The sequence below is a fragment of the Misgurnus anguillicaudatus genome, chromosome 1 (assembly GCF_027580225.2).
Source record: "Misgurnus anguillicaudatus chromosome 1, ASM2758022v2, whole genome shotgun sequence".
Lineage (NCBI taxonomy): Eukaryota > Metazoa > Chordata > Actinopteri > Cypriniformes > Cobitidae > Misgurnus > Misgurnus anguillicaudatus.
In genome coordinates, this window is record NC_073337.2 from 23,375,645 (window position 1) to 23,390,637 (window position 14,993).

General features: G+C 37.6%; 1 protein-coding gene across 2 annotated transcripts in view; it reads left to right on the top strand.

The window, feature by feature from the left end:
* Window positions 1-137: 137 nt before the first annotated feature.
* chchd3a (coiled-coil-helix-coiled-coil-helix domain containing 3a) overlaps window positions 138-14,993 on the top strand; it is a 96,071-nt gene continuing 81,215 nt past the window's right edge. For both annotated transcript variants that reach the window (XM_073868414.1, XM_073868419.1), the window contains exons 1-3: window positions 138-382; window positions 992-1,214; window positions 14,526-14,619. In XM_073868414.1, the coding sequence (XP_073724515.1) occupies window positions 302-382; window positions 992-1,214; window positions 14,526-14,619 (398 nt within the window). In that variant the 5' untranslated portion in view covers window positions 138-301. The remainder of the gene's footprint in view (window positions 383-991; window positions 1,215-14,525; window positions 14,620-14,993) is intronic.

The window sequence follows — 14,993 nt, forward strand, 5'->3', positions numbered from 1 at the left end:
AATGCATTTATATACAAATGGTGGCTATATATGCAAAATACAATAAATCAGTCTGTTTATTTTTTTGACCAATAGAAACATGTTTAACACTCAACACTTTCCGCTCATCCAATGAGAATCGTTTTTCTTTGTAGCCCCAGGTGGGCGGGGCTGAACCCGGAAGCCTACTGTGTTTCCCAGCGGGAATGTGTGACACTGCTGTCCGGGCATTATAACCCAAGAACTGTCATCTGTAGCACTATTTAAAGTTCATAAATTACATGAAGTTTCTGGTTAAACGCCAGCGTGTTCGTGTTTAGCAATGGGGGCTAACAGCAGCACGCGCCGCGTGTCTTTTGAGTCGGATGAGAATGAGAACATAACCATAGTGAAGGGCATAAGGGTGAGTGACACGTGCATATGTTATCCTCCACCTGTCAAATGCAGCTCACGTATACTGTTGCATGGCTTACATACACATTAACTGTGATATCGATCTTTGCTGGATCGTGGAGGAAGCCGGTTATAAAGTTAATCTAACTTAGTTAACTGTATAAGCATCACACCCCCCTCTACAAAACAGTGTTGATCTGCTGCTATATACTAGGTTTTGCATCCCCTACTTTGGAGTTTGCATTTGACATCCCTGAAAGCATCAGAGGAATTAATTTTTTTGTAAAAAAAATAAAAATAAACAGACACCTGTTGCAGTTCAAGCACCATGACTGTAACATTACTCTTTTTCCCCAACACTGATACTTAAGTCTCGGTGCCCTGCTTTACACAAGCTGTGAGTAAAAACTGGTAATGTATTCACAAGGTTTACATGCATTAGTTTTTTTTTTATAAGATTTATCCTACTATTTGATGCTTTCTGATATTATGCTTTGTTAAAAACTTCCAACCTTCCAGTACTCAAGTATTTAATAAATTTTATTTGATGAATCAACATTGATTTGCGTTTAGCCTGTGCTTATTGCTCTTGCATTGCTCCGTTTCTGTTGTTCTTCAGCTCTCAGAGAAGGTCATAAACCGCATGAGGGAACCTTCAGACCCATCAAAGGCCCAGCCACCCTCCAGAACCCCACCTGCTTCTCCCCCTGTGGTTGATCCTCTGCCAGCACTGGTGCCAATATCTCCTCCATTTGACCCCCGTCCACCTCCTCCAGCGCCCGAGTCAGTAAAACTCCCCCAACCTCCACCTGTGACCTCCCCTGCACCATCTCAACCTGCAGGTGAGTCCATTGCTGTTTATTTTATTATAACCCCCCCACCCTCCCCATCAAATCTGCTGTTGCCCCTCATTGTTCAGAGGTTTCCACACTTCCTGCCCCTGTGGAGCCACTAACACCTCCTTCCCCTATTGAGTCCTTTTCTGCCCTTTCTGCTTCTAAATCTTTCTCTGCTCCACCTGTGGTAATAGCAGCATCTTCAGCTGACCCTCTTTCTCCTGTGCCTTTCACTTTTGAAACTATTCCCCACCCTCCTCCAACTACAGAAAAACTTGTTGCTTATCCACCACTTTCAGCTAGTAAGTCAATTCTACTTAATTTAAATTAATAAGGTAACACTGGCACACGTGTCATATATATTTTTTGTCTTGACTGTGAAAATGTAAATTACTCACTGAAGTCTTTAATTTATACAATGCACTTCATAGCCATTTGTAAATGTTAATAAATAAATAAATACATAAAATAAATATATTTGCACACCCTTGCGAAAGGCCAATATTATTCGTCAAATCATTCCTGGCCTGGCAGTTTTTTAGTCTTATACACGCATCAATCAGTAATTCACAGCCAGCAGCTCTGTGTCTTTCTTTGATAAAGATTTATTTGGAATACTAAAGTATAGATTTTTAAAAATTAGTCGAACAGATTGGCTAATATTTTATTTTTCCTAAAAGTTAAGCCCTCTTGACGTGAGCGAACGGGCCTGGGTACTTCTAGATTATGATTCATAGCTTGTGCCTGATTGCTAATGAAACAATTAATTCTAACTTGTAATAGAGTTAATGAATCAATGATGTAATTAGGAACTCCACTTAAGCCACTCCGGCCTCCAAGGTACCGCAATCGGTGTCCGCTCCCAAAAGCGTGTTGAGTCGATGAAATATTCAACCATTTTGCTTTTCATTAAAAATAATGCTGCTCTGTCTGTTAATAGATCTAACAATCGGAAGTGCATGTGTCGTTTTGAAGGGATCTAACTGACACACCTACATCTAAAAGGTACAAAAGCTGTCAGATGCGGCACTCTATCAATATTTGCACAAACATACTGATATCTTAACTCTTTCCCTTCCAGCTTTTAAAAAAAGTTGCCAGTCAGCGCCAGCATTTTTTATGATTTTCACAAAAGTTTAATGCCTTCCAGAAAATGTTCTTCTTTAAATATATAAACATACAATATATCAAATGAAAGAACAGACCCTCTGCTTTAAAAAAACATTAGAACCTTTTTAGTGGTTATTTATGTTAAATACGTAAGAAATAATTAACGACAGGCTGTTGAATTATAAGAAAATAATGCACACCCAAGGCGTCAGCAGTTACACTGCGGGCGTGCATTATTTTCGAATAATTCAAAAGACCGGAGTCAATTATACTACGATTACCACAAACATTGCTCTGGTGCTTATTTTTAAGACATTTGACAAGTTAGGTGTGCTGTTTACAAAAGAATTATAATTTTCTCTGTCTGTGGAGTGTTACACAATTTTTAATGCATCTTTAATAAAATACTTTAAAGTCTCCCTTTAGTCAATAATTGTTTCACTTAAAACTCATATTTGAGCATCATTACCTGTCACAGTCAGTACTACACCCTTTTCCCTTAAGTATACACAGACAGATCTATAAATATGCACATTAGTCTTTGCCTCCACTCTGTCGCACCACCTCGGACCATAGATATATGTAAATAGATGCTACATTCGTCAGTTTTTAGACATGTAACTGCTAATTTCGGTTTCACACAATGCATACGTGAACTGCGTGTTTGAAGCACAGATCTTAAAGTACTAATGTTAACTCTTTCCTCGCCAAAGTGCCAGCTCTTTATGATTTGCACAAAAGTTTAATACTGCGTTCAGACCAGCCACGGTAGAGGCGTCAAGTGCGAGTGATTTCAATGTTAAGTCAATGTAAACATGCATGTAAACAGGACAAGCTCCTGATTGGTTAACTAACCACGTTTTTCCGCCAAAGTTCACATTTTTCAACTTGTGCGTTTCCCGCGGCAACGCTCAATTCGCGCGATTCCGCCTCATTTGCACGTCTAGTTCGCGTGAATTGAGCGTTGCCGCGGGAAAACGCGAAAGTTGAAAAATCAGAACTTTGGTGGAAAAACGTGTCGTGATAACCAATCAGGAGCTTGCTCTAGTGGTGACGTGATTACAGGAAGCGAGCGGAGTCGCAGAAGCCCATCCCTTCTAAATATATAAACATACAATATATCAAATGGAAGAACAGACCCTCTGCTCTCAAAAAAAAAAACTATCTTCATTTGTTCTCTTTGTTTTACCTCTTAATACAAAATTTTGCGTAAAAAGCTAAGATAATTTTGTTAGAGATCAGATTAAGAACGATCAAAACATACACAGAATTTTTACTGTTTTTGAATCAGTGGATGCTTCAGTGTTTTATAAGTTGGGTAAGAGCACCACCTAGTGGATAATAGCTGAAATATGAATTGACGTAAGAACTCGTCAATGGTGGGGAGAGAGTTGAAGCACTGAGCGGCAAGTCTATGCGGCATCCCTACATAATATCTATAACTCGAACTACTTATCCACCTGTATTGATGTGATTGGTTACATGTTTGTGACGTTGGAAACCAAGGCAATGTTAAACCGCTGCAATGAGACCGTCTCCAATTTTATGGAGAAACCCTTACGAAAATTAACCATGGTTTTACTACAATAAAAAAAAAAGGTTACTGTAGTAAAATCATGGTTTTGCTAATAGTAATCAATACGCCCAAAAACATGATTACTACACTTTTACCACCAAAACCCACATGATTAATTTTCATTAAAGGAATAGTCTACCATTTTGCCATATTAAACTCTGTTATTACCTCAACTTAGACGAATTAATACATATCTATCTTTTTTCAATGTGTGCACTAGGGCTGCACGATTAATCGTTTTTAAACCGAAATCGCGATGTGAATGGATGCGATTTTCGAATCGCAAGAAATGCGATTATTTCGATTCAAAACTATTAACTATAACAATCATCTAGTACGCAGTTTTTGACAGTTCGCTTCATGCGCATTTTACGTTTGATGCAGTTTAGACCAATAGAGTGCATGAACACTGAGGTGCTGACTACACGTCATCACACCATTTGGAAAACATGAGCGCGAGCAGCAGTTCAACTCCTCAACAAAGTGTACGGCCATATGATTTCCGCGATGCGGAAAACACGGACAGAATCGCGAAATGCATACAAATGGAATTAACTGCACAACGCGGAATGTCATGAAGTTGGCAGATTTTGGATTCAGTCATTTTAAAAACGCATTATAACTCATTAACCGGCAAATGAAAGGACAGAAATGCGCGAAAACATTTCCCTTTTGTGTAATGTTGGACTTAAAGAAAGGTGTATATACGTCCGTTTCTCGTCATGCATCGCAAACAATGACAAACGCCTCATCAGACTATAAGCAGGTTTCATTAAAGCCTGGAACACAGCAGACGAAACAGGTACATTATACTTTCTTGCACGCGCACATCTGCACCGCTTTGAATATTTACAGGCATGAGGGTTCAGGAAGCGCGCACACAGAGAGCAGTCAGCACACGCGTGATCACTAAACTTAAGTTTTCTTTCTTGTCTAAGTGAACATAAACAGCTGGATGTTTATCAGTAGGCTATATTGAAGCAGAGCAGTTTAGCTGTCTTGTGTCTTAAAGTGACAGTAACCTGGTGCTTTCTGTGTCAGAAATGTTTATTACACACCAAAAATTAAAATTACTCCTTACTCTTAACTGAACAAGCTTCTGCAGCTCCACATTTAAAATCCTACAGTGAGGACTGTGCAGTCTTTTATTAATATATTTACATTTATTACAGATGCCTGAAAAGTAAAACAAGATGAGTATAGTCTTATGATTAAAAGAAAAACTAAACATTTGCTTGTCAGATGCATTGTTGTAGTGACAGCCAAAATACATTGGCCTATATGTTATTTTAAATAAAACTTTCAAAAAAAAAAAAAAATTAAATTGTATTTTTTTTTTTTAATGTTCTTAGATTTAAAAAAAAAAAGTTTGTCTGAAGAATAGCAAAGTCCTGCAGACAACTTGGTACAATGTTTAAGAGGTTTTAAATAAACAGTAGCACAGCATCTTTCTTTGGTGCTATTAAAACCACCACAACAAACCTGGATGTACCTCTTTTATTATATACTAATGAATCGCACTTTAAATCGCGAATCGCAATTTTGATCAGAAAAATCGCAATTAGATTTTTTCTCCGAATCGTGCAGCCCTAGTGTGCACTGTACAGCGCGTCATGAATGTGATAGCATTTAGCCTAGACCCATTCATTCCTATGGTACCAAACAGGGAAGCCACCAAACACTTCCGTGTTTTCCCTATTTAAAGACTGTTACATTAGGAGTTATACCAGTAAGTATGGTGCCACAAAATAAAACTTTTTTTGGTACCATAGGAATGAATGGGGCTAGGCTAAATGCTAACAAATTCACAACGCGCTGTACAGTGTACGCATTGAAAAAAGATATGTATGTATTAATTCCTCTAGGTTGAGGTAATAACATAGTTTAATATGGCAAAAGGGTAGACTATTCCTTTAAGGAAAATACTTGCAGTGGTGTCGAAATGTGGTAAATGTGCACATGGTTTGTCTTAAAGGAATAGTCTACTCATTTTCAATATTAAAATACGTTACCACCCCAACCAAGAACTGTTGATACATCCCTCCACCATCTGTGTGCATGCACGTATAAGCGCTGGAGCGCGCTGCGACGCTTCGATAGCATTAAGCTTAGCCCCATTCATTCAATTGTACCATTTAGAGATAAAGTTAGAGTTGTAGTTATACAAGCAAGTTTGGTGGTACAAAATAAAACGTAGCGCTTTTCTAAGCGGATTTAAAAGAGGAACTATATTTTATGGCGTAATAGCACTTTTGGGAGCACTTCGACTCGCCTGAAAAGTCCGCTCCCCTTCTCACTCTCATAATGGGAGAGGGAGGGTGTTACTGCGCCGAGTCGAAGCACTCCCAAAAGTGCTATTACGCCATAAAATATAGTTCCTCTTTTAAATCCACTTAGAAAAGCGCTACGTTTTATTTTGTACCACCAAACTTGCTCGTATAACTACTCGTCTTAAATAGGAAAAACGTTGATGTGTTTGGTCACTTCTAACTTTATCTCTAAATGGTACAATTGAATGAATGGGGCTAAGCTAAATGCTATCGAAGCGTCGCAGCGCGCTCCAGCGCTTACGTGCACGCAAACAGATGATAGAGGGATGTATCAACAATTCTTAGTTAAGGTAATAACATATTTTAATATTGAAAATGAGTAGACTATTCCTTTAAAGAATGCTAAAAACAACACATAGACATATAAACAAAAATAAAAACCAGATTTTTGCCCACAGGGGGACTTTAATAAAGTCCAACAATGTCAATTGTTCAAAGTTTGACATCATTTAAGTATTTTAGCATTTAAATTGTAAACACTGAAAATATTGCTGACTCATTTTGTACGTGCAGGCGTATGCAAATGTGGCTCCTTTCGAAATGCTTTTTAGAATATAAATATCCTCACCAGCTAATGTCACCTCATACCGACCAACAATAGCATATAGCAAAACAATGCTTCGTGACTGTGACATAAACTAAAAGCTAACAAAAACCTTAAAATATAAATAAACAGCCCTTTGTATGTCCTGTTTTAACAGGAAACACACCAACTCATGCTGTGCCAAATATTGCAACAAAACAACAACTTTATCCACATATTTCTATATTCATCCCACAGTCTGTCGTTGTGATGCTTCAAGTGGCGTGACTTTGGCACATCTTCGCGTAATTAGGCACATCTAATGTGTATTGAAACAGTGTCTGTCAGGTGAAATGCGTGTGAAAATGTATGTGTGCCCTCTTGGACTTTAATGGTGGTGTCGGCTGCAGAGTCTGTGGGCAGCAGCTGACACATTGAACTGGCTGTACTTCGAAAAGAGGGAAAAGAGATGCCCGCCCGCGTCGCGCATAAGGAGACAACCTCCTGTTAATGAGACACAGATCTGCTTAATGAGCTCTACCATGGAGGCACAACACTTTCTCTCTTTCTCTATATATCTATAACTCCCTACGCCTCATTCTCTCTCATGCTTTTCTGCTCACGCTTGGTTCATCTTTCTTGTTCGCCCATTTTCTTTGGTACGCTGATGATTGGAATGGTCGGTGTAGGTTTGTGATGCACATATGAAGTAAACTGGGATTGTTTTACTTCAACTATTGAGATAATGTAGAGTCAGCCGGTTTTTATTGTAGAAATAATCCCTTAAACTGTGATCAGGACTAGACGTGAAGTGTATCACACTGTAGGGGCTTATTTCACGATAACACCTGGCTGCCTGTACATTATCCCGCTTCTTACATGGCTATTTACCTCATAAGTAAGGTAAGGAACATAACATATTGATTTGAAATATTTTATTAGCTCATTTTTAACGAATGCTGACCTTCCGTGAGGAAAATCCACTTACTTTCGATTTTAACTCTTTTCCTGTCAGCGTTTTAAAACAAAGTTGCCAGCCAGCATTTTTATGATTTTCACAAAGTTTAATGCCTCCAGAAAATGTTCTTCTTTAAAGTGCCCATCTTATGACTGCTTTTCCACAAGTTAAATAAGTGTATGAGTTTATAAAACATGTTTCAAAAGTTGTTTGCTCGAAATAGTTTGTAGGAAAAGATTGTTACCCATCTCTAGTAGCCTCTGTTTCAGTGCATTTCAGATTGTGCCGTTTTGAGCCAGTCATTACATATTTATGAGCTGCTGCTCCTTTGATCACGCCCCACTTCTAACGTCATGTGCCCGTGCATCAGAAAAGCCGGGTTGGTAAGGCCCGGTCTCAGTTAGTTTGGCAAAACACTTTTAGTTTGGCAAAGCACTATTGCTTAGTTCATGTAGAATTGAAAAATAAAGCCGTTAAATATTTTTTTAACTTTCGAAACCACGCTGCAAACTATCTAGCCTGCAAAAAAATATCTATATAGCCTACTGTCTACAATATTATTCACAATATTATATTATTACTATACATTTAAAAGATATAATTTACGCGATTAGCATCAATGTATGGTCTCTGTTTTGAGATACAGATGCTCTAGCATCATAAATGTAGTTTGTAACAGAAGATGACAACATGCAATATATAACGTGACTGACTTCTTACCTTTTGTGTTGATATAACGATCGCGAATCGAATCAAGTCTGTTTCAGATGTGTGAATAATCCATGAAAGTCCAATAAAATCCAATGACCATTTTTGTCCACAAATGCGTTTAATCCGTGAAATTTAGATACATAGTCTGTTGTTTACATCAGATTTCGCATGAACGTCTTATCGCCTACAATCTGAGGACTATTTGCGTTGTAAAACACTGTATATAAGATTACTCTTTAGGTTCCAATAAACACGCGTTAAAACTTTGTTTTTAAAAGTAGGCGGGAGTATAATCCATAATATCCAAATAACGCTGTTATTTCCGTGAGACATGATAACAGCATAGAGGGTATCAGCGAAGTGACTGACTGCTCTGTGCTCTCTAGCTACCTGTGTGGTGGAGACCTGCGAGTGGGGTGGTGGGCGGGAAAATTCAAACGGAATGTGACGAAACGTGTATCTCACTCAAAACAGCATGGATGGATTTTTTCCAAGTTTGTATGCGTGTGGGAGCATCAGAGACACAAATGAACACCCCAAAACCCAGAAAAAGTGAGTTTTTCATAATATGGGCACTTTAAATATATAAACGTACAATATATAAAATGAAAGAACAGACCCTTTGCTTTCAAACTAAACAAAACAAAAAGTTTCATCCTATCTTTTTATTCTCCTTTATCACCTTTCAAATATGGGTATTTTTCTTCAAAATTATACAAAATGTTGAGCAAAAAGCTGAGATAATTCCATTTTTGTGAAGGACTTCTGATAGAGATCAGATTCAGAGCAATCTTCAAAACATACATGGAGTTTGGACTGTTTGCCCTAAGGGAATACTCCGGGTTTATAAGTATAATAGCGGAAATACTCGTCATTGGCAGAGAAGTGTTTTCTCTTAATAGATGAGTTCCCTGCCATTTAGTTAACTTGTCAATGGCGGGGAAATAGTTAAGGTAAGACAAGACGTTCAAATGTCACTATTTGGTTTAATTATTTGTAAATATAATGTCATACATTAAAAGATATTTATATTTCATTTTAGTGTAGGGTTGCAAAGGGGCAAAAAGTTTCCGGTAAAATTCAGGAAATTTTGGAAATTTAATGGGAATTTATTGGAAGTATTTGGAAATTTAGGGAAATTTATATAAACTATATCATCATAAATAAACATTTTGTTTGGTCATAAGCAGACATGCATGCAAGAAAATACTAATTTTTAGAATCCTGATACTTTTATTTATTCATCAGTCCTGGATTTATTTGATCAAAAATCCTTCAGAAATCATTCTAATATGAATACATTACTACATCGCCATGTTGATGTATCACATGACATAAGTCAGCATAACAACAAGTTAGTCACTAACTGGAATGACATTAAACTAGCACAATTTAATCACAAGGGACAGGGATGTATTAGCATTTGAATATTTTTTTAATAAAACAGAGCCCTTCCTTTCTTTATCTTCGTTGGATAACTTCTCTCCTGGGGGCTCATGGGATAGCAAAGTGTCCATCGAATGAACACTTTGGGATCTTGCTGGAAGTAGTAGGTCATCCGGGTTATTTTTGCCTACTGTTTTTCAAATACTATGAATTCGAACATACTACTTGCCTCGCCTACTGCTTTTCGCCTACTATATAGTATGGAAGTAGGCGGTTTCGGATGCGGCTATGTGGTGTAGAAATGTAAAGTGTGATGACTTATTAGTGTGTGTCATGAATTTTCATGAGATCATTAAAGAGATAGGCATCTAAAAATTAAAAAACGGATACCCAGATGTCATTTCAAACCCATATGCATATCATTTGTGTAGCACAATAAAATATAAGTGAGTTAGGATGAGAAGTGATGGAGCAAAACGTTGGGGCTTTGTAGCATTTGCAGCCTAAAATGTCTCTTTAAAATTTAGTCTCACCTTACCTTAAGAGGTTCTGTGCAATCTCTTGAGGTCAAAGGTCGTGACCTTAATGAGGAGCATTGATTATGTGTGTCCACGAATGGAGGCATTAAGAGATGTCGTGGATGACCGAATCTGTCGCTAAATCACGGCCAAGCCCCTGCTCACGATGATTAGACGGTGGTCAAGGTTGATCCACCTACAGCTTCTTAACGTACCATGAATATTCATACTCAGAGCCCACACGCTCTCTTCCATTATAACTCTTAATTACATGCTCGCACGTCTTTCTTTTCCTCCGACTTACTTTTTCCTTACATTTTAAAGATCACCACCAAGTTTGTTATGGGCAAACTCTCTCTTCGCATTTGACACGCTTATAATGAAGAGATCTTTTCCGATGTTTGTGTGGGGTTTTATTCAAACGATTAGCGACGCATAAAAATTGTGAATCAGTGGAGATGAAGGACGTTTTGAGGATAAGAAGAGCGCCTTGTTTGAAGTTCGTCGAAAATCGTGGAACATTTCGAGTCTTTTTATGTGTAGAAAGAGGTCGAGACTCATCCGAGTCTGTTCGTGAGGAAAGCGTAATGGTTCAGATCAGCCCCGCCTCTCTCTCTCCTCTTGCCTGGTCTGGAGATTAATGAAACGCCTTATGAGACGTGCAATTTGTCTCTGTCTGTTATCTTTGCTGAGACTGCCCAAGAGGCACTTTTTAAAATTCTTGCAGAGGGTGACAGAAGGAAGGAAAGAGGCAGAAATATCTACTTGTGATGAGTTTTTCATATTTAAGCATTACTTTTTCTGACTCAGGAGTGACATGGGCATCCAGACGTTTAATGTCATTTTGGGTGTCTCTGTGACCTCCTGCTAAACCCCTTAGATGATTTTCAGGTGGTGTTTGGACATAAAAGCTGGCTTTTACCAGAATCCACAGAACTTCCTCTCTCTGTCCTTTTTAATATTAAAGCTTAGCTAAAATAATTGAATCATGGTAATCTTTGAATAATGCTGAAGAACAGTAAAAGTGATAGATGTAGACTGGATTAGACAGACTAAAATTTAGTTAGTGATAGTAAACTTTTTTAACTTAAGGGGTAAGTGTAGATTTAAATTCTTCATTAGCCATAAGCCAAGACTCATTTATTTGATCATATATAGACATTGAAAGTTTATTGGCATGAGTTGATAACTGCTTTTTGTATAGGGTTAAATAGTAGTGATTAAATAATCGTCTTACCGCGAGGGTTTCAGATCACCGCAATGATTGTACATCTCTCTAAAAAACTAAAGGGGGAGCTGCAGCGCCTGTATAAATATGACAGTATGAGATTACTTTTAAATATGTGTAATATTTACTGCCAGGTAAACCTTGTAAAAGAAACAAAGAGAACAAGACAAAGAAAAAATGTATAAGAATTACATGTCAAACTAATAAAACAGTCAATTAATCGTCAAAGCCCTAAAACAGGCAATTAATCGGCACAATCGTCACAATTTATTAGACAATTAACCGTCAGCCAAATTTCATAATCGTGACATCCCTACTTTTGTGTTTGCATTTATTTCAAATTTTACAGACTCATCAGTTGATTATTAAAAATGAAAGTATTGTATAAAATAAGTATCATTTAAGCAATTTATTTCAGCAATTTGAATTGTCATGCAATATTATATAAAAAAGTACAATATAAGGTATTTGATTTTAGCATTTTTAGTACTTTGGGCATGGGATGATTTCAATGTTACTTATGTTATGGTTATTGCTAGGACTTTTATCGCAGTAAATGGTATTATCACATTATTGGGTTACATCTAAAGATAAACTTTATTGTTGTTCTTAATTACGATTTATTAATTTCTTTTTAAATAGAAATGATATGAAAACAATTTTATAAAGGTAACTGAATTTAAAATTGTACTTAAGTCCACAAATAACTTATATTTAAATTTATTCTAAACATCTAAATATGCAAATAAGTTAAGCATTTCATGGTAGGACCTTTATAGATTAAAAAAGTTTGGTATGAATGAGGGAATAATAGTCATCTTTAAATTAAGCATGAGAATTAAATTAAAAACTATTGATGAAACGTAAGAGAAATTGATTATTTGATTATTATTCGATTATTCATGTTTTATTATCGAATTATTCACTCCCATACACTGTAATAATATTGTTGAATTTAAATGTTGCTGTAAATGGTATTATTAAATATCGGCATATTTATACAGTATATACATACAGTATATAATAATATAATATATATAATATTTTTCCTGCCTCTAAAGTCTACACTGAATACACTGCAGGATTTTTGCACTCCTATAAAATCATTACCTTATCACACCGTGCGACATTGATCATTTAAACTTTGGCTTCGACGGAAGCATCACACGTTAGCGCAACGTCACCAGCATGCGCTAGTGGTAAACAAATACCAATCATAGCAGCAAACACACTGTGCGTTGATCATGCTGGATTTCTGACAGTGTCTGGGACAGCCAAAAATAATGCAGTGTATCGCGGGATTAACAGGACAAGTCTCAGGAAAAATCTAGGAAAAGCAGGAAAAAGCGTAGAGATCTCAGCGACTTTGACACCGGCCAAATTGTGATTGCTAGACGACTGGGTGAGAATCTCCAAAACTGCAGCTCTTGTGAGGTGTTCTCGGTTTGAAGTGGTCAGTACCTTTCAGAAGTGGTCCAAGAAAGAAAAAGCGGTGAACCGGTGACAGGGTCATGGGCGGCCAAGGCACAATGATGCACGTGGGGAGTGAAGGCTGGCCCGTGTGGTCCGATCCAACATATGAGCTACTGTAGCTGAAATTGTTGAAAAAGCGAATGCTGGTTCTGATAGAAAGTCCATGCCTCCACGGGTCTGGGTTGTTTTGGTGGCAAAAAGGGGACCTACGCAATATTAGGCAGGTAGTCATAATGTTATGGCTGATCAGTGTATACAGTACATATAGAAGTTTTTGCTATTGTAACAGACTACTTGTTGATTACTTCAACGTTTCAAACTTTCATTGTCTAGATAAGCTTCCTGCCCTCTTTCGGCATCTTTGTGCTTTAAACCATTTAGAGGAATCAGTTGTTTTTAAATGAAGATGGAACGGTTGCGTACCCGCTAATGATCCGTTGTGTTTTGGAAAGACTTCAACTTAAAGAGAGCGAGGGAAACAGAAGCTTGTGAACAGTAACTGTTATATCCAAAACAAGATCTCCTTGTTTTACATATGGAGATCGAATTTGCTCCCTGTGTAGAATCTCCCACATCTGTATTTTGATATTGATATGCATTTTTGGGATTGACGTTCAGACGGCACCTGTCTGCCTGTATCCATTACACCTGCCTGCTGTGTGATAAATGCCATGCCAACGTTCACAATTAATTTTGGCTATCATCTCAGCATCGGGAGAACATCTCATTTGTCTTGAAGATGGTGAAAGTGATAGTTTTAAGTGTTTGGTTTCCCTACAGGTTTTCCGACTATGCAGTTTCTGAAACGGACATCATTGCGTAACCTAACCATATGGTGGTAAACCGACGTCTCCATCAGATGACTACTTTAAAAATCACTTTAAGCTACTGACAGCCACTATATCTTCATTTTTCAGATCTTTCAGTCTGCACCAACAAATAATAGCTTTTTTTCGATATGCTGTCAGACGAACTCCTACATATTACTATACTTTTTTTTTTTACTCTGACTTCCTCTGCAGTGCGGTGTTTTTATCCATTGGCAGAGTTTGTCCTCTCTGTATCTCCACTGTGCTTTCACGGGCAATTAGCCATCCACATAAGCAACAGGACTGACGCGTTTGACTGTACGTTGGAAAGTACAAGTGTGTGTTGGAAAATAAATCGTAATTTGTTGTTGCTTTTATTGCAGAGTCATTGTTGGTGCATAGGACCCTCGTTCTCTATATCACGGTCTCGATCCGCCTCATAAGGCATAGAAGTCCTGAGGGCTCAGAAAACCTCACATCACTGCACTCCCAAACTTCTTTTACAATTTCCTCAAAAAAAAAAAAAAAAAAAAAAAACGTGTGCGGATTCACAACAAAAACTTTATCACCCACAGCGCATTGCCTTTTGTGACATGTGGCTCGTAAGAGCGAAGTCAAACACGTTGAAAAAGCCATCTGGCGTTCATGCGATTGCTCTGCATCTAATGTGCATGTGTGTATTGTTTTCTGTTTAGCGGATGAGTCTGAGCTCAGAAGAAAGATCGCGGAGGAACTGCAGAGAGATTTGGAGGAAGAGAGAAGAAAAGCACGAGAGGAACTGAAACAGCGGTGAATATGCACATGCACTCATTTACAACTGTTATAAATGTGATACATGTGACAGGTATTAAAGTAATATGGCATGTGCAGGTGTACATTATGGTGATTTTATCATAGTTGGGGGTTTTGATCTGAACCTTAAAATCACTGTAATAGAACCTTCAGTGGCCTATAGATAAAATGAAAAGGAAAACACCACCGTTTTCAATATTTTACTATGTTCTTACCTCAACTTAGACAAATAAATACATACATCTCTTTTCTCAATGCGTGCACTTAATCATTGTACAGTGCGTCCATTTAGCCTAGCACCATTCATTCATTAGGATCCAAACAGAGATGAATTTAGAAGCCACCAAACGCTTCCATGTTTTACTGATTTA